This window comes from Lemur catta, chromosome 5 (assembly GCF_020740605.2).
Source record: "Lemur catta isolate mLemCat1 chromosome 5, mLemCat1.pri, whole genome shotgun sequence".
Classification (NCBI taxonomy): domain Eukaryota; kingdom Metazoa; phylum Chordata; class Mammalia; order Primates; family Lemuridae; genus Lemur; species Lemur catta.
Window position 1 is genome coordinate 101,057,518 of NC_059132.1, and position 20,882 is coordinate 101,078,399.

General features: G+C 37.4%; 1 protein-coding gene across 4 annotated transcripts in view; it reads right to left on the reverse strand.

Annotated features, from left to right (window-relative positions):
- SNX25 (sorting nexin 25) overlaps positions 1-20,882 on the reverse strand; it is a 104,227-nt gene that overhangs the window by 58,959 nt on the left and 24,386 nt on the right. For all 4 annotated transcript variants that reach the window (XR_006735414.1, XM_045552391.1, XM_045552392.1 and 1 more), the window contains exons 3-5: positions 12,692-12,908; positions 6,135-6,307; positions 5,262-5,448 (exon numbers count right to left, since the gene is read on the reverse strand). Coding sequence is in view for 3 of the 4 variants with exons in the window: in XM_045552391.1 (XP_045408347.1) it covers positions 5,262-5,448; positions 6,135-6,307; positions 12,692-12,908 (577 nt within the window). In the remaining variant the exon portion in view is untranslated. The remainder of the gene's footprint in view (positions 1-5,261; positions 5,449-6,134; positions 6,308-12,691; positions 12,909-20,882) is intronic.

Sequence of the window (20,882 nt, forward strand, 5' to 3'; positions counted from 1 at the left end):
GTTCATTACAATAAACATGGTAAAAGAATGAGGTATACTCAACAGTCACCATGTACCTCAAATAGTACAAACAGTTTTCAGAGAGTCAGAATACAATGAAAGACATGACATAACAGCTAGCCTGGACTTCAAATTGGTAGCAAGTGGGAGAACACTCCGTTTAAAAGAGATCCTCAATACTAGTCTCATGTTATAATCACTTGGGGGAGCTTTTTAAAAATACTGATGCCCAGGTTCCCCTCCAGACCAACTACATAAAAATTCCAGGGGGCGAAGCCCAGGCACCAGTTTTTTATTTTTTTAGTGGAAGAGTAAATAATTTTCATTGGAGTACTTTTTACCAATAGGGTGAAGAATTAATTACCCAAGGCAGGCAGCACTGCATGCTTTCCTGGGCCACAGTCTGCCCATGCCTTTATAAGAAGTCTGCAAAGGCAGACCTTTCATTTCTCCTTTGGTATTATTTTGACCCCACTTTATCTTCAAAATAAAGGAACACTCAGTATTTTCTCTGCTATCACTGTAATTGTTGAGTTTCACTAATGGACACACCTTCATTCTGAGGTCTGGTTTGCCTTCCTTAATTGTGGCATCATCTCCCCACCCACATCAGCAGTGGGAAATCTACTCAGCTGCTCTTTAACATCCTGTACCAAGATGGCATTCACATTTCTGGCTCCCATGTGTCAGCAGAGTTGGTCACTGCTCCTACTAGAAAACCATGAAAAACTAAAAATATTGGACCAATGTAGCCACCACATTTTCACTTTGACATCTTGGATCCAGAAAAGAAGAAAAAGGAAGTAGTTACAAAGGACAAGAGGGTATCCAACTGTACCCTTTTTTAAGGCCTGAGCAGTTATAATATATAGCCAGGGTTAAAAACCACTAAATTTAGTATATTTAAAGGATGTATTTCTAGCTCTATAATCCTACTGTGAAAACACTTCATGCTGACTCAGAAAACAACCAAACTATTCCAGGACTGCACATATCACCCTCAAAGTTTTTTGTGTTTTTCTTTGTTTGTGTGGATTCCAGCCTAGCAGAGCTGAATGACTTTATTTCCTTTAGAAAATAGGCATCTATCTACCAAATATGTATGAAATAAAAGTGGATGTGTTCACCAACTACTGAGTCTAAATAAAACACATTCCCTGCATTAGGCAGCCTATCCCAAAATTTTACTCAGAGCAATTTAAAGATAGTGACCTAAAATGCTAATAAAGTCAGACAGCAGAGTACTCTAATTGTACCAAAACAAAAAAACAACAGAACAGCTCAGACTATGATTAAAGAAAGCAACTCCACTGGTTTTGGGAGGCTGATAAGCCTCAACATACAGAGTAGACAAGAGTCTAATAAAAAGTAATTCCGATTGTCAATACAATAAGCAGAACTGACCCTTGAACAAGAGAGTAATTTTTTGTCAAACAAACAATAAGTAACCAAGTAACAATGGCCTGAAAAAGGGTAAAATGTTTTAAAAGTTGTCTCTTTAAAACCTCTCCCACTCTTTTTAGTAATTAAAACCTGCATTCCTGCCCAAAGCAAGTAATCAGAGGGGCAGGGGAGTGTCCTTTATTCTTTGTACCACAGGAGATGGCACAAAGGACTTGTCCAGGGGCGGAGGTCACCAAATTGTCTTCCCTGGAGAAGGGATGGATCAGGACCATCAACTGCAGTTAAACAACAATAACCTGAAACAAACAAACAAAAACCCTATAAAAGCTCTGTATTTCTGCTTCTAGACAGGACATTGGTACTTAAAGACGGAAGTCTGCCAACCTACTCATTTTCTGGCAAATTAATAAACCTCCCTTTCCTTCTCCTCAAACCACTTGTCCTCAGTCTTCTGATGTGGCCTCAGGGACAAGTGTTGAACTTTCGGTAACAAGACAACTTATGCAAGCAACGTCACCAACGTTTTGGGGCAAAATATCAATCTCTGCTATTGCATTTGTTCCTGACAGATTTTCTAGTTACAACTGTGCACAAAGCAGAGAATAAAGCCCTTGGGTGTGCTCCTAAGATACAATGGATAAGACAATTGCCCCATGGAAAAAAGACATCCCAGTGCCACATCAAACAGAACTGCCTGAAATTCTACTATACAGCAAAGCCTAAGGAATCATCTCACAGTCACAGGTCCAGGGAAGATGCCTCAGGATATGTAGAATCTGCACAAGTATTCAGAAAGTAACTCTGGATGTGTATACCTACCATTGAGAAAAGTGCCCTGCACACTATTTTCTCCCAGGTTCTTTGCCAAGCTTGCTGAGGGAACTATAAACTCTTCAAGATCACGATGATCCCACAGCTGATGTTGCCAGTTGCATATGACACTTTCAAGGAAAAGTTTATACTTCTCGTCACAAAAGAACTCTCAGCCCTTCTAGAGAAAGTCATCAACACATTTCCCAAGCTCTACATGACGAACTGAAAACTTAAAAAGGGATGGAGGTCAGGACTCAGTCATTATACCAACGTAATTAAATCTGAAAATGTATTCTTTCTGCCTTTAATAGACACTTTAACAGCATGATTATCTGATCATCACAGTACCTCCAAGTGCCCCCCGCCCGACTCTGCAAACTCTGCTGAAAACGCAAAGCCTAATGGTAAAGTGGAAGACACAGAAGAGATATGACATATGAAACAGGAACAGTACACACCAGGAATATCCCCTCATGCCTGTGTTCCATCAACTCCTCCTTGGTGGTAGAAAGAGATTAGGACTCTGCAACATTTTATCTTATTCTCCTTTATCAACAGCCACTGACAATGCTACTGAAATGGTACAGAAGAGGCTCAAAGGTCAGTCAAAAGGCATCCTTGAAAGTGCAAACAACCCAAATTGCCCATTAACTGATGAACAGATAGGCAAAATGTGGTATAGTCATACAATGGCATATTATTCAGCCAAATAAAGGAATGAAGAATTGATACATGTTGATGGGGCTCAGAAACAGTGCCCTCCATTGAAGGCCTCAGAAGCAAAAGTTTTTCTCTGACCCTCTCTTGTCCTCCTGCCTCTCAGTCCCATTCTCCTCGGAAGCTAACCAAGAAACCCAGCATCCCTCTTCCCCAAAGAGGGCCATAGAAACCAGAATGCCTTTTCCCAAAAGCCAGCCATAAAACCTAAAATTATTCTGTGCAAAAACTGTCCATAAAGAAATTATCAGACCTACCTTGTTTGACAGTAAGTCATAAGACCCCTATGGGGTCTGCTGCACACCCAGAAGGAAGGAATGCTGTTCAGAGAGACCAAGATGAATCTGGACAGACAGACCTTGCTGGGTTTCCCCACTCAGTCTACTAGCATTGGATCATATCCTTTTTGTCCCAACATATTTCTACATTGAAAGGACGGCATTCCTAATAAACTATCTAACAGAAAAAGGGAGAAAAGGATTGCTGTCTTTAAGATTCACTAAATGGGTCTTAACTCTCAGTCTTCAAGATTAAATGCCTGCTAAGATTGTTTTTTTTTTTTTTCTTTTTTAACAGCATTTGAAAAGAGATGAGCAGATAGAAAGTGTAAAAATCCTCCTCACCAGACCAGTTCAGACAGACTACTGATAAGCTACTCTCCAGGAGAAGAAAAACAGGAAAAAACCAGAAGCAGTGGCTCCACAGCCATTTTTCCTATCAGTCTGCCACAATTAATTTTTCTTTTTTTTCCCCCTTTACCCCATAAAAATCCCAAGCTCCCCCTACTCAGAGCCAACACTTCCCCTCTCTTTCCCTTCTCTCTCTCTCTCTCTCCCCTTCTCTCTGAGAAAGTAAAATGAACTTTTTATTTCTTTCTATCCTAATCTTTGTGTTGAGAATCCTTTCTCATCCCATGTACAAATTCCCACATACATGGCTGTCCATACTTTGTTGTACTTAAGTATAAAAAAGGATAATTTCCTCTGTATCTTTGGGTCTTAATTCTGAAGGCTTCCATGTATACAGGCTAAGATAAATCTGTATGCCTGTTCTAGAAATCAATCTGCCTCATTTCCAGTGATTTTTCAGCAAACTTTTAGGGGTTCAAGAGTCTTGGTTCCTGTAATACTATAACATGGATGAACCTTGAAAACATTGTGCTGGGTGAAAGAAGACAGATACATACTGCATTTGCATAGGCTGTAAAAAGAAAACTAAACACATATAAACACACTCTCACCCCTAAAATATCTCAGATATGCTAAGGGAGATTGTGTTCCCCTATAAAAGACACTCCCATAGTATTTTCAAATGTGTTCTCAAAACAATTAATCAAGAACCTCTTATTCCCAAAACTAAGTCTCTGCATTTTCTAAGAAAAGTGAAACCAACACAATGTTCTACGTTGTAATTAAAAAACACATCATCTCCTTTCAATGCTTTTCTAAAGAGGCAGGCATTAGGGCAGCTAAGTAGGTACTCCTAACAAATTTTAATTTATTAGGGTCTAATTACCGTTGACCCTTGAACAACATGGGTTTGAACTACACAGGAGCACTTAATGGGATTTTCTTCTGCCTCTGCCACCCCTGAGACAGCAAGACCAAAGCTTCCTCTTCCTTCTCCTCCTCGGCCTACTTAATGTGAAGATGTAAGCCTTTATGATAATCCACTTCCACTTAATTTTTTTTTAAGGGACAGGGTCTTGTTAAAGCCTGGAGTGCAGTGGCACAATCATAGCTCACTGCAGTCTCAAACTCCTAGGCTCAAGTGATCCTCCTGCCTCAGCCTCCCAATTGGCTGGGACTATAGGTGTGCACCACTACACCCTGATAATTTTTTTCTTTTCTAGAGACAGGGTCTTGCTGTGTTGCCCAAGCTGGACTCAAACTCCTGGCCTTTAGTGATCCTCCCACCTTGGCCTCCCAAAGTGCTGGGATTACAGGCATGAGCCACCACACCTGGCCCACTTCTGCTTAATAAATAGTAAATGACTATGTAATCAGTAAGGCTTCCGGTCAACAGTAGCCTATTAGTAGTTAAGTTTTGGAGGAGTCAAAATTATATGTGGATTTTTGACTTGGAAGGTTGTTGGCACCTCTAACCCCTACATTATTCAAGGGTGAACTGTATTTGCAAAACCTAATACTTTCATGAAAACTAATTCTAATTCCACTGTTAAGGAGAAGCTGGATAAGTTTAGTTGTCACTAAATGATAAGATTTATGGACTTTTGTTTCCCTGACAGTCACTTTTTTTTTTTTTTAACCTAACCAGGCAGGGGACGATAATCACTAGCTATTGTGCTGTAATTGAAGAGCAAATACCTTAGCTGCTTCAAGAATTCCACATCAGAGTTGCTGTTTATAAGCTTGATAAACTCTTCATAAGAAGGAGCATAAGTGTAGGCTCTCTTGTGATGTTCATTTATCTGTTCTCTGTACTCCAACTGGGCAAGTAGCATTTGGTTTATATAATCCGGATTACTTAGAAACTCCACTACTGGCTTCAAGACTGTGGAAAGGAGAAGAAAGCACCACTGAAAAAGGTATTCTTTGAATAATTGTTTTTATATTACATAATTAAACTACGTTTGGGAAACATTTTTCAACTAGCCAAATGGGGGAAATTATAAACAATTAAGATATTCAAAAACGTGCACACACACACACACACACACACACACACACACACACACACACAGGCTGCCTATCCTTCCAGATATGTTACCAACTATGGCTACAATCAAGTGGTCATTTTAATAAATGAGTGAAATGTAAAGGAATAACGAAAGGAAGTCATTTGGAACCCAAGTTGCTAACAAAACTATAAAAATTAAGTTCACTGATTTCTCTCTCTCTCTCTTTCTTTTAATAAGGGTCATGTCAATATGTTTTGACCAGTTTAGGTTGCCAAAGATGAAAGTCAACATTCTCCCAACTGGTTAAAGCAGACTCCATGGAGGAAGTTGTTAAAAAGTCAGTGACACTATTACAAACCCATTCTAGTAAATTTAGATTAAAAATTCTCTTTTTTCTCTGTGGTTAATTATATCAAATGATGGACACAGTTGGCTAATTCCAATATGTCCCTTAGTAAACAAGGTTTGCATAAGTGTTATACAAAGTATTATCACATTAGTATGTAGCACATTAGTTTGCACACTTATTGCATTAGTTATATCAATTTCATAGGTCTACCTTTTGTTGTGAGAATTTCTGCAAGCATGATCCGTAAGCTGAGAGACTGGACATCCTTTGAGGGGAGGAGACAAAGCACCAGAACCCGAGAACACATTTGCAGAAATCTCACTTCATCATCTGAGTTCCTCAAGCATGCATGCAACACAAAAGGCCTTGGCTGTTCTTCATGTCTAAAACAACAAACAGAGGGAAAAGGAAGGGAAAATTTCTAGAAACAATTCAATTATGTACCATTAGGTAAAAAATATTTCAAATGAACAACACATTGGTTATAACAACTTTGCCACCTCCTCAACAATCTCAATAATCAAATTTCCTCAATCAAAGACAACTTACGGTGGAATAAACACAAATGCATGGCCTGTTGAAATTTCAAACCAAACCATGATAACTAACTTAAGTAGCATCAAGGGTTACAGGTAACTCCCAAATTATAGTAACAATCCAAAAGGTATTTCTTTAACTAGATTATTTTTAAGTCTTCTAGATGGCTTCTTAAATGTGATCTACCGCTTTATTTTTCCAAAAAGAAAAAAGAGAAAAAGAGCATAAACCAAGGTCACCAGGCAGCTTTCCTGACTGGGAGATCACAGGATAAAAAGTCTATGGGCATTTCTAGTGAGAAGAGGATCCGTAAATTGATGCTACCTAATTTGATGGCAAATTGCCTTCTGTGAGACGCCCAAGTATTTTCCAACCAGTCTTGTCAACCTTGGCTGTGGACTTCAATGTTGGCACTGATCCTATTCCAGGACCATTAATGTGGAGGATCTGAGTGAAGAAGAGTCAAAAGTAGAACTTTCTATACTTCCCTTTTCCATAGTATCTAGACAGCAATTCAAGGAAGACTGAGATGCTAAGTTTTCTACCATCTTCCAGATAAAGAGGCAAAGTGTAAGAGATTCTTACAGTAAACAGTGGGTAATACTGAGAAGGAAAAAAACCACTAAACAGAGAAGGATAAACATACTAAATACTACACAGGAAATTAAATAAATAAATGCATACAGTTGCCTTTATGATCAATGTCTCTTAGACGAGATCAGGCACGTTCAGAGTGGTATGGCCGTAGACCCAATGTCTCTTAGAAGTTAACTGTGATTTCTTTTTGCACTAGAGACTGAAGACTAGTTTCTAGAGTATGTACACCAAAAAAGAAAGGTTTCCTCTTTGTCTTCTACAAGCTGGAGGAATTCTATCCTAATATGTGTAAAGCCAACACAACACAAAAAGAGATTTTAAGAGTAAGCCTTTACGCATATACTGATTTATGCTGACTTCTTTACATGGCATCCTCAATTATTTCAAACTCTAGCTATGTTGCCAGCTAGAGTTGATATTTCAATGTAATATGATTAAGATGCTATCCCTTTATCATGTCAAGGACTTTTAAAGGTAATTCTTTTATTTAAAATATAAATTTGGTTAAAACTTATTGGAGGAGGTCAGTCCCCCCAAAAATCCATTTTCATAAGCAAAGCTTCTCTAAATAATAGCAAAATCCCTCTCAAGGTACACACAGTCCCTTGTCCATACCAATGGAAAGCAGGTAATAAACAGCCTGGTTCTCAGACTGCCACAAGTTCCCCTCCCTCCTAGAGCTGAGTTAGGCAAAAACCTTTTGAGTCAAAGGCCAGAGAGTTGGTCAAACAAGCTTGATCTATGGAAGAAGGAAAGGTGGATGCTTCCCTGGAATCTCTTTGTAAACTCCAAGCAGGATATTCCTATGATGCTGTCTCTAGTAAGTGGGCATCAAGTATGCTTTAAAGCCAAGAAAGGCTCATGAGGCATATGGCAACTTATGGGTCAGGAGACGTCTAGCTAGCCTTCCGGGGGACTATACCACTGGTCTTTGCAGCATCTTTCTTCTGTTCAGTGTGGATCAATCATTTGTTTACTATAATTCCCAATACTTGCCTCTGGGTTCTCATTCCTTGAGTAAGAAAAAGGACATTAACCTTTTATAAGTTTCATATGTACAATATTACTTAATCCTCCCACTTACACCACCCACATTTTATAGATGAGAAAATTAAGATCTGAATATTAAAGTGAAGAAAGTCACAGAGGTAAAAATGGCAGAAATAACTCTCAAGTCCAGACTCTACATTACACCATAATCAAAGATTGCAAAGATGAAAGGGAAGAAAATTTAAGAGATGAAGGAGGAAAATAAGTGAATATAAACATTCTTTGTTTTCCCCTCAAACCGCACGCCAGTACTTGATCAGCAAATAAAATGCAGAGATTAAAAGAAGGAAATTATAAAATTAAAGATGCTATTGAATTAATGGTATAAAGCCAATCATTTCTAGATTTTCCTGAAACATGCTGGAACAAGACAGATGAAACAACAGAAAAGGAAGCAAATGAAAAGAATTAAATGTCATCTGGATTGGCTTATTGCAGCAACAGAATAACAGCTCAGAAATAAGGCTGACCGGAAAGCAGCCTCCACACAGTTGCCTGACAATCAACCAGAAGATGTGTTGTTGTTTTACTAATGCAGTTTATTATTCTTTTGTCCAACAGTAGCCAATTCAATTCGGTGCTCCCCAGGCTACCAAAGTCATTCCGCAGCCAACAGAGATCTGCACACCAATGGCGATTTCTAGGACAAGAGCACTGTTTACCTGGGGCAGGCAGATACAGATATAGCCATCAAACCTGGGCTTATTGTCTGCCGGTCTCATTGTATGGTTTGTATAATACAAAGATATTAGTTCTCCAGGATAAGATCATCCATATGCAAAATGCCAGTGACCTACAAGCACATCTTCGAACATTCACACTCCCAGAGAACAGTGGTAAATATTTTTTCTTTGTTATTTATTCTTTGTTTTGTTGTTGTTGTTGCTGTATCTCCAACAAGAGCTACTAGGAATAGCCTAGATACCAGGAAAATAAATCTACCCTTGGCATAAGAGAACTAGAAGCCCTAAGAGAAGGAGCTAATATGGAATCAGTTCTGTTTCTATTATTTTGATGTTTTATCCATAACTATTTTTATATTATCCACAAAAGCAGTAATTTCAAAAGCTGGTAAATGTCTCAATGAAAAATATATCATCACGTTGAAATTAGACAATCACAAAAACACTAAATTTCTCTAACCACTTGCTCTTCTCCCAAACCTAAATCCATCGGTCTTCTAACTGGAATAAAGATTGATTTACAATATTGTCCTCTATTGCACCATCATTTAAATGCTTTAAAAGGAGTGTCCACCGAATTCAAACAAGTCTTTGATAGTATTTATCAGGAAGAACTTCAGAACACTTTATATAATGGACAGTGCAGCAAATTAGCAGGTGCTCCAAGGGTTGGTGAACACTTCAAAAGGAGAGGCTGAAGTTTTTAAGACTCTAGGGAGATAACCCAAGAGTCCTATTCCTCTAGTTTTCCTTATTAATTCACATCCCTCCCTCCTGACTGGAAGTTACTTTCTTTGCAAAGAGCAGTATTCAAAGGGTGGTCCAGAAAGTCCTAGGTGTCTGCAAGATGCCTTCTTCAAGAGGTCTGTGAAGTCAAAACTATGTAATAACATAAAAAAGTCATTTGGTTTTTTTCTCTCTCATTCTCACAAGCACAGTGGTGTTTTCCAGAGGCTATATGATGTGTGATGTCATCACACTGATGGTTAATGGAAGTGTCCTATGTACTCTTGCACTTTAACAATTGCTTAGTTTTAATATCTAAATATGGTAAATATCAATAGATATGATAAGTGGTAAACTGATAAGTGTTTAACAACTGGCTTTTCAGGAGGAAAAAACTCTAATTTGGAGCATTTGCCCATTCCATGGTGTAATATTCCCACCATGGCCTGTCAAGCTACCAACATGACATCACCTGACTCAAAGTTGGGAAGAGATGTGCACAATCAGCTCTTACTTGCCAGTACAAGGTGGCTCCAGCACACCACTAAATATAACCACATAAAAGAAAGCTCTTTGAGGTTCTCAATAACTTTTAAGAACGTGGAGTGATCCCGAGACCAAAACATCTGAGAACCACTACTCTACAGTAATGTTTTCCAAACCATAGACTGTGACCCAAAAATAAGAAAATAAAATAGAGTTGTCACAAACAGTATATTTAAAAAATGTTAAAGAACAAAAATGTCAATGTTATTACAAGTAATGAGAGTACAATTTTATGAAACTGGGTCATGATATAAAACGTATTTCTCACAATGGATCACAGTTTTTAAAAAAGTTTGCAAAACACCGGGGCAGCAAGTTGGCAAATAGCATGTAACAGCTCTGTGGATTCTGGCCTCTTAGAACTGATACTAGGAGACAAGACAATTCCCAGGAAGAGGCAACACAGCTAAGAATGGAGACCGGCTGCACAACCACACGTAGCAACAACATCCACTGCAAAAGGAACATCACAAGACAGACTACGGACTACTCTCCGACAAATTCACACAATAGGGCTTCTTAGAAGAGAACATCAGTTACCACCTGCCCAAAGATACCAATGCTGGCTCATCCCTTTATGTAGTTACAGAACTTTGTCTCTTCCCTGGAAGTGACAATAGGCCATGTTAGCCATTCCTATTCCTATTCCAACAGAGTTCATATTCAAACAGCAGAAGGCTACTCATTTCAATAAGACTAGCCAGAGCTACAAGTAAGCCCTTCTCCCATACAGTGTGCTCCACACCCACTAGTTTTGAGTTTACCCACCCCCACCCCTCCGATGAATACTGCTACCATATGACACCTAAGTGCTGATCAGTTAGTCCCAATCTGATGGCAAGTACATGTAGTGCTTGTTTTTCCATTCTTGTGATGCCTCACTTCTAAGGATGGGCTCCAGCTCTACCCAGGATAATATAAGAGGTGCTAGTTCACCATTGTCTTTTTGTAGTTGATTAGTATTCCACAGTATACATATACCACATTTTATTAATCCACTCATGTATTGATGGGCACTTGGGTTGTTTCCACATCTTTGCAATTGTGAATTGTGCTGTTACAAACATTTCGAGTACAGATGTTCTTCTTATAAAATGTCTTTTTTTCCTTTGGGTAGATGCCTAGTACTGGGATTGCTGGATCAAATGGTATTTCTATTTTTAGTTCTTTGAGATATCTCCAAATTACTTTCCATAGGGGTTGTACTAATTTGCATCCCACCAGCCGTGTAAGAGTGTTCCTATCTCTCCACATCCATGCCAGCATTTGTTGTTTTGGGACTTTTTGATAAAGGCCATTCTCACTGGAGTCAGGCTGTGGTTTTGATTTGCATTTTCCTGATGATAAGAGATATTGACCACTTTTTTATGTTTGCTAGCCAATATTCTGTCTTCTTTTATAAAGTTTCTGTTCATGTACTTTGCCTACTTTTTAAGGGAGTTGTTTGATTTTTTTCTTGTTAATTTTAAGTTCTATATAGATTCTTGTTATCAGCCCTTTATTAGATGTATAGCATGCAAATATTTTCTCCCATCCTATAGGTTGTCTATTCACTCTAATGATAGTTTCTCCTTAGCTGTGCAGCAGCTTTTTAATTTGATTAGGTCCCATTTATTTATTTTTGTTGCTGCTGTGATTGCTTTGGGGATCTTCTTCATAAATTCTTTGCCTAGGCCAATGTCTATAACAGTTTTCTCAACATTTTCTTCTAGAATTCTTTAGGTTTCACACCCTAGGTTTAAGTCTGTTAACCACTGTGAGTTGATTTTTGTGAGAGGTAAGAGGTGGGGATCCAGTTTTCCCAGCACCATTTATTAAATAGAGATTCTTTTCCCCAGTGTGTATTTTTGTCTGCTTTATCAAAGATTAGATAACAACAAGAGGATGAATAAGACTACTTTTTATGCTCAAGTTAGAAGTGCTATAATTCATCATCCTCACACTTATTTAAAAGATACACATTTAAGATCCTATCACTAAACCTAAGAAAGTAAGATTTTGTTATGAACACAGAAATGGCTTTGTTGAGGTCTTCTTCCAGAGGCAGATTCTCACCTAAAAGGCACGAACCTTTTTTAATGTAACAGTAAAAAGGGCTAACATGCCTAAATACCAGTTATTTTCTTCTCTAATTAAAGCCCATGAGCTCCAATATTAAGTACCTTTAAAAATCGGTTTTCAGGATATTGGGATGCAATAGAGCTATTAACACAGGACTCACCAAAAGAAACATGAACCAAATTTAAAATTCTCTAAAAATTGTAAACTCATTGACACTGTTCACATCATAAAATATTTAAATTTTCTACTTCTAAATACCTAAAATGCCATAAATAAGATCATTTTGGTGCTGGCTCAGTAAAATTCATTGGACTGTGTATTTGCAAAATTAAACATATCTATAAAGTGGTTTTTTATTAGAAAAATTTAAAAGTATTAGAAAGCTTTTAAAAATCTTCTCTATCAAAACAGTATAGTTACTTCCCCTCAATATGTTTACATTTTTAAGCCAACTACTAGCAAGAGGCAGAACATTCTAGAGTTTTGTCTTGACTTTGACCTCTTACTCAATAAGAAAGATATTTTAATTTGAAAAAAGGGGTGAGGTGTTCATATTATAATAGTTACCTGGCATTAGCAGCTTTCAGGTCACAGAAATGAGTGAGTAAAGTCCTTACAACATCATTGCAGACAACTTTAACCACATCCACGTGACTCAGTCTGTGGTGCAGCTCTCTGGTTATTTCCCAAAAGTCTTCCAAGAGCAGATGGTAAAGTTGTCCCTCATCTCTGCTGAGGTTTCCATACCAGGACAGAACGTAATCTCTGTAACTGTAGTCGAACACTAACAGGAATAAACAAAGCAATGAGTAAAACCAACAGAAGAAGCAAATACCAAGACAACATTTCTACTAGAAACTGGCCACCTACTGTTTAATATTAATTGTTTAAAACTATGGTCCCCAACCCTCAGGCCAGACCAGTACTGTCTGTGGCCTGTTAGGAACTGGGCCGCATAGCAGGGCGTGAGTAGCTGGTGAGCAAGTGAAGCTTCATCCATATTTACAGTCGCTACACATGACTTGCATCACCGCATAAGCTCCGCCTCCTGTCCGATCAGTGGTGGCATTAGATTTTCATAGGAGCACAAACTCTTCTGTAAACCTTGAGTGAGAGGGATCTAGGTTACGTTCTCCTTATGAGAATCTAATGCCTGATGATCTGAGGTGGAGCTGAGGTGGTAATACTAGCACTGGGGAGCAGCTGAAAATACAGATTATTATTAGCAGAGAGATTTGACTGCACAATAAACGTAATGAACTTCAAACATCCTGAAACCATCCCCCCACAACCCAGTCCATGAAAAAACTGTCTTCCATAAAAACGGTCTCTGGTGCCAAAAAGGTTGGGGATCACTGGTTTAAAATATGAAGAGAGCAGAAAACAGAACTCAAGAGAAGACAGGTAATCTTTCTTAAATCATTTAAAACGAAAGATTCTCATATAACTAGAATGTTTGGGTATGGTGATCACATGTCCTGGGATTTTCTTGGCCCTATTTTAAAATGTTCTATCTTGATGCCAAACTACCCAAGTTTATTCAAAAAAACAAAACAACAAAAAAAAAAAAACAGAGCATCTTATGCAGTGATAACACACTCATGAAGTGTACCAGTTGTCAATCTATTGCCTTTGTGCTCCAAATTCAGCCCTTCTGCCCTGCTTTCTGATATAGGACCTGAATCCTGCAAACATTTCTTCTTTGCCTACTGGCATAATGTTGAGCTTGTCAGCAGAGTATGCTGGAAGGGTATTGGAGGAGGAAGGGACTTTTCTTCCTGGCTCCTGTGGGCTCTTCTCTGATGGTTCCTACTGCGTGCAGCAGACAGCAGCAGGCATGGCACCCAGTGGTGCTCACGCCAGGGAGTTCCAATGGCATCCACAGGGCAGCTTCCCAGAGAATTCTGCTGGCTTCCTCTGGCCTGTGGTATCTGCCCAAACTCCTGAACCATCACATGTGCCAAGGTTGTGCACTCTCCAATGAGACCCAGGTCTCAACCCCGGAGTGAAGGAGGAGACTTCTTCCAAATTTATTCTGCCTGAAGGTGCTTTGCCTTAGCCCTAGAGGTAGCGGTTGTTTCTATCATCCGCTCTTCTTATATTCTTTAGAGTTCTCTTTACCACTTAGTACTTAATCTCATGCTGTAAGTTAATAATTCTTTATATTTAACTTTCCCTTTTCAATTACTGTGTGGGTTCTGTCTCCTAATGAGACCCCCAACTAATGCAGGAAGAATCCCATATACCAGTATGAGATACCACACTAGGCTCAGTGTCTATGGCCCATCACCTTCTCTGGAAGATTTCTAGTCCCTATTTTCTTAATTCTGGATCAGTTCTATGCCTTGGAATTAGAAAACCCTAGCTATAGAGCAGTGCTATCTAATAGGAATATGAGAGCCACAAATGTAATTTTAAGTTTTCTGGTAGCCACATTAAAAAAGTAAAAAAGAAACAGGTTGCTGGACAGATGTGTTTGGAGGTTAAAAATAATAAAAATAAAAGAAAAAAAAAAGGTAAAATTACCTTTAATATATTTCATTTGACACAATATATTCAACATATTACTTCAATATGTAATCAATATTTTAAAAATCAATATTTAAAAATGAAATATTTTCCACTAATTTTTCCATACTAAGCTTTGCAATCTAGTATTTGTTTTTTTAATTTTTTTTTTTTTTTAAGAGGCAGGGTCTCACTCTGTCACCCTGGCTGAAGCCCAGTGGCATAATCATATCTCACTGCAACCCCAAACTCCTGGGCTCAAATGATCCTCTTGTCTCAGCCTCTCAACTCACTGGGATTACAGGCACAAGTCAGCACACCCAGCTAATTTTTTATTTTTTGTAGAGATGAGGGACTGAGTCTTCCTATGTTGCCCAGGCTGATCTTGAACTCCTGTCCTAAAGTGATCCTCCTACCTTGGCCTACCAAAGTGCTGGGATTACAGGCATGAGCCGCCACCACGTCTGGCCTGGTGTATATTTTATAATTTCAGGAATCTCAATTTGGATTAGCCTCATTTTGGGTGCTCGATGGCCACATTGTCTAGTGGTTACTCTGTTGGATAGTTCAGCTCTAGCCCATATAGAAAGAAAGTGAAGCCAATGTTGATCTTTGCAAGCAACTTTTGAAAAATAAAATGTTACTGGCTTAAGTGGTGATTCCCCTCAGGCACCCCAGGGAGAAAAACATGTAGCCACACAATCCTGCTCTATGCTCTATCTCAAGGGCACTTTTCATCACTTCTTATTTCTCAAAGTTTTTTCTTTCACTTTTCAAACACTATTTGATTTGGCTTAATTTCAGATGTGACTATATATCATTTCAGATAAATAATTTATCCTCTTGTTTTTCTTTGCTTGTCTGCACACTACTTTATCCCCAAGAATCTTGAGGAACAAAATATAACTTGTTAACCAGATCTACTTCACAACTGGCACATAAAGGACTAACCTATAATTGTCAAGTAATTTTTTAGCCTGGGATTTGGTGCTCATTGTATTCATCCTGGCTACTACATACCAATTTAGAGGCTTAAGAATAATAAATTTAGGTGGGGTTTTTTTGGGGGGGGTGCAGAGAGTGAGAAGGAGAGTCATGCCTCTTAGAGAACTACACGGCAAATGGAACGTCGTGCTCAGGACCAGCGTCTCCCCATGTGAGGATTCCCCACATATGCAAGTACCCACAGGTCAAAGGAAGCACCATTCTTGTTTTAATATTCTGTGATAGGTTTTTTTTCTCTCAAAATATCAACCATGAAAGCATATTCAATGCTTTTCTACATTTCTAGAATTTTTGCAATGCAGCTTTACAACAATTTATAAAACAGCATCTTAAATCCCACAGCCCAAAAACATAAATATAGCCTTAAGAATTTTGTTCACAGACACAGATACATAGGTTTAGATACAGTTTCAAATCGATTCCGTCAGCCTCAGTCATCGGGTTAAAATACCTAAGCTAATTGCCTTCTAGCTGAGAACAGTTAACTACCAACTGCCAAAAAAGATACTACCTCAATCTCACCGTTCAGTAAATAAATATTTATAGAGGGCTTCCAGCATGTAAGGTAGAATCAATATTTGCATCACTAACCACTGAACATGAAAGAGAAGGCAAAACAAAAGCAAAGCCAACAAACCAACCATCTCCTAAAACTCTCAGCCATTTTCTGCTAACTTCCAGATATTAATTTAAATAAATGGCTGTTATGTTTTCTAGATTTTGCAAAAAGTAGCCACATCTCGTCTCTAACAACTATTCCATTAAGAAAAAAGCAGAAACAATTTCTGACTCAGAGGTAAGAAATTATGGCAAAAATAGGAATGAGCCAATCCTATAATCTCATTTATTGGCGACAAACAGACCTATCTTCTGTTATCATGATCATGGCCCTTTGGATAATCTGGACAATTTACTTACAGGCACATTTACCATCGAAATTCAAAATAGACATGTAGCTCATTCATACTGTATCTGAACCCCTAAAATAGAGCTTTTACATTTTAAATTGGCTAACAGAGTAATAATATGCTCTGCTTATGTTCCCTAAGTGTGCCATTTAACTTCCAGCATCTGTAGCTTTAGCATTTCTTAACTGCTCCACAGAAAGGCTACCTGTTTTGTTTTGTTCTGCATTTTTGACTACTACTATTTTCTTCTTTATAATTCAATCTGTAAAGACTTAAAACAAATCCTAATTTATACTGAGCTACAATACAAGCACACTTGAGTGACCAAAAAATTCCACAAATACGTAGACTATGTATGTATACATGTGTAGACACACACATACGACTTATATATATTTATTATTCAACACTTTGAATAAATCCATTTTTAAATTATACATTCTAAAAGCAATAAAATAGATATATAAAGATAAAATGGCACAATAATGCTAGTTTAACTTCACGAGGAAATTTTTAAATATTCATAAGCATTTCATATCAACTGAACTCAAATTTCTGAAGCCTTAACATGTGTACTGTTTTTAATGTTCTGCAAGCATACAAAGAGACCCTCAATTTTATCAACATTAAGTCTATTGTTTTTAAAAATTTAGTCTATTATACCTAGCTATTAATAACAACATTTTGAATTCCCCTTAATTATACTGGTACCAGGGTTTAGAAATATAAATTAAAATATGCTAGAGATACAAATCATAACCATAAAGATTTTCTAAATGCTTATGAAATCTCTTAGTCCTCTCAACAGACATTTCTGTATTCTAATTTCCTATAAAATTAATGGACCAAATTTTTAAGAAGTGATTCTAGTTTTGGTTTGTTTGTTGTTGACGTTGAATAACAATTGCCAAATGCATAAATTTTACTTCCAATAACCAACTTTATGGAAGCTAATAGCTCTCATTTTGGTAGATGATATAGTATATAACTTCCTGAAAATCATTTCGCTTAAAACAAAGGACAGGAAATTTGAACATTAAGAATGTGGTTACAAAAAAACTGTATCAAAGTGTAATTAACTAAAGCTCTACCCAAAGGCTTTGGATCATATTTTCCTTTCAAAAGAAATCACTGCACAGAAATTAGCTTGAGGATAACAAATTGTTTGTCAGCCTCAGCCCTTATTTTTCCTTTTTTTTTTTTCCCTCACAAATACTTCTGAACCAAATTAGCCTATCCAAGATAAAGGTCGTGTCTAAGTGTAGAGAAATTTCTAAGTATTCAAAAATTTAAAAAGACACTCTTGTTCATAGCAACATCATTCACAATAACCAAAAGATGGAAGCAACTCAAGTGTCTACCAATGGATGAATGGATAAACAAAATTGTATACACATACAATGGACTATTATGCAGCCTTAAAAAGGATAAAAATCCTGTCATATGCTACAACATGGATGAAACTTGAGGACATTATGTTAAACAAAACAAACACAAGAAGACAAATACTATATATAGGACTCCACTTATACGACGTACTTAAAGTAGTTAAATTCGTAGAGACAGAAAGTAGAATGGTGGTTACCACGGGCTGAAGAAAGGGGAGGTCGTTTGTCATTTAATGGGTACTGGGTTTCAGTTCCACAAGATGAAAACAGTTCTAGAGACTGGCTGCACAATAATCTGAATGTACTTAACACTACTGAACTATATACTTAAAATGGTTAAGATGATAAATTTTATGTTATGTGTGTTTCAAAAAAATTAAAAATGTTTTAAATATTAAGGGAAGATTTCCAGGAATGGTAGAATAGCTTATCTCAGACTAACAATTAGGAACTCTGGAAAAAAAATTAGAGAACTACAGATGTTCCTCAACTTATCACGGTGCTAAATCTTGATAAACCCAGGATTTTTCATTGTAAAAACTGTAAAATTGAAAAATGGGTTTTAAGTTGAACCATTGTAAGTTGCGGACCATCTGTATTTAATGGCACTGGAAAGCAAAGAATAGATAGAAATTGGAGGGAAATCCGTTTTTTTTTGTTTGTTTCTTTGTTTTTTTGAGACAGAGTCTTGCTCTGTTGCCCAGGCTAGAGTGCAGTGGCATCATCATAGCTCACTGCAACCTCAAACTCCAGGGCTCAAGTAATCCTCCTGCCTCAGCCTTCTGAGTAGCTGGGACTACAGGCATGCACCACCATGACCAGCTAATTTTTTCTGTTTTTAGCAGAGACAGGGTCCTTGCTCTTGCTCAGGCTAGTCTGGATCTCCTGACCTCAAGCTATCCTCCCACCTTGGCTTCCCAGAGTGCTAGGATTATAGGCGTGAGCTACCAAGCCCCAGTTAGGAATCCACTCTTGAAAGAAGAAAATGGCACTAGGTAAGATCCATGTTTATATAACTTTTCCCTGAAGGCAACAACAGTCTTAAAGGTACAAGAGAGTTTGAACTCAGTGAGAATGTCTTTTTTTTTTTTAAGATATCAAAAAAGAGGCTAGGCATGGTGGCTCTTGTCTACAATCCCAGCACTCTGAGAGGCCGAAGCAGGAGGACTACTTGAGCTCAGTTGTTTGAGACCCATCTGAGCAAGAGTGAGACCCCACCTCTAATTAAACAGAAAAACTAGAAAAATTAGACGGGTGCAGTAGCACACCTGTAGTCCCAGCTACTCAGGAAGCTGAGGCAGGAGGATCACTTGAGCCCAGGATTTTGAGGTTGCGGTGAGCTATGATGATGCCACTGCATTCTAGCCCAGGTAACAGAACAATACCCTGTTCTCAAAAAAATAAATAAAAGCGTTGAGCAGATACTTCGACCACAGTGTAGATAACAGAATCTAGAATGTCTAAAAAGTAGCATCTACACTGTTCAGTACACAATCGAAAATAAACAGACATGAGAAGAAAACCAGAAAAAGTAACACATAGTCAAGAGAAAAAGCAATCACTAGAAACCATCCTCAAAATGTTAGAATTAGCATACAAGAACTTTAAAGCAGCTACTATAAATACATTCAAGGAATTAAAGATAACAGTCAACTGTGATCACAGATATATCACAATACATGTCAAAATATATCACAAATATATTATGCTAGTCTTGTGAGTATAAAGGAACACTACCCATAAATAACAACGAATAAGCTGATATACACAATTTGGATGAATCTCAAAAACATTGTGCTGAGTGAAAGAAGCCCAGCATCAAAAAATACATGATGATTCCACTTCTATAAAGTTTAATAGGTAAAATGAATTTATAGTGATAGAATCCAAACAATGGAGGGTAGGTTTTGACCAAAGGCAGGCATGAGACAAATTTTCTGGGATGATAGAAATATTCTTTATTTTGATTGAGGTAGTGTTCACAAGGTTATATGCATTTATGAGAATTACTGAATTGTATACTTAAAATTTATGCATTTCAAAGTATGTAAATTTTTCCTGAAATGCAATTAAGAATTAATACTGTACTCTAAAACCATGATTTTGAGACTATGAATAATAAAAATCAAATTTTAAATCCAGTAAACTTTATAAAATTATTTAACTACTAATACAATAGAAATATTTTTAAAGTTTAATTATAGTTCCCAAGGTTTTAAAATTCTATGAATCCACATAATTTCAAACTGTTTCTGTACTTACATAGTACTCATCTTCAGATTTTAAAATGGTGACCCCTATGAACTACAAGTAAAATATATTTGTTTATGCATGTATCACTTACTCAGTTCTCTTAACTCATATCTAACACCATGTACTCACCTGAAAAAGTCAGACTTTTTTCCTGAATAAATTGTCAGTGTTTTCAGAAATTTGATTGTAAAAAACCTTTTTAAACCTTAATTTGATCTTCAAAATATATCACCTTTCTAAACTTTAATATTTATAACTACACTTACTTATTCCCACTTCCAGACATATAACCATATTGTACCTTCCACTATCCACTCTCAGCCTTCTTCAATACAAGCTTCACTTGTATGTTCTTCATTCTTCTGTAGTATTGACTGCTATCACTTAATTTGGTTACTGGGTTTATCTATGAGTGAGCCTAAGTCCATTTATCCCCAACACAACTTCTCTAGGTTTTATCTAGAAAAAAAAATTTCTAAAACCTATTTTAAGGAAGAGGGAGGGAGTAGATCCATGCTTCATATGGTAGAACCAGCTGTACATGGCTGGCTAGCTTCATAAGATCTGAAAATTCCTACTCAATAAATGTTTAAATCCCTTCCATTCAACCAACACATTGATGTATTCAGTCATCAAATATAAACTCATGAAGAAAACTCCTAATGTTGTATGTAGACAAGAAAGATAAATTTGCTA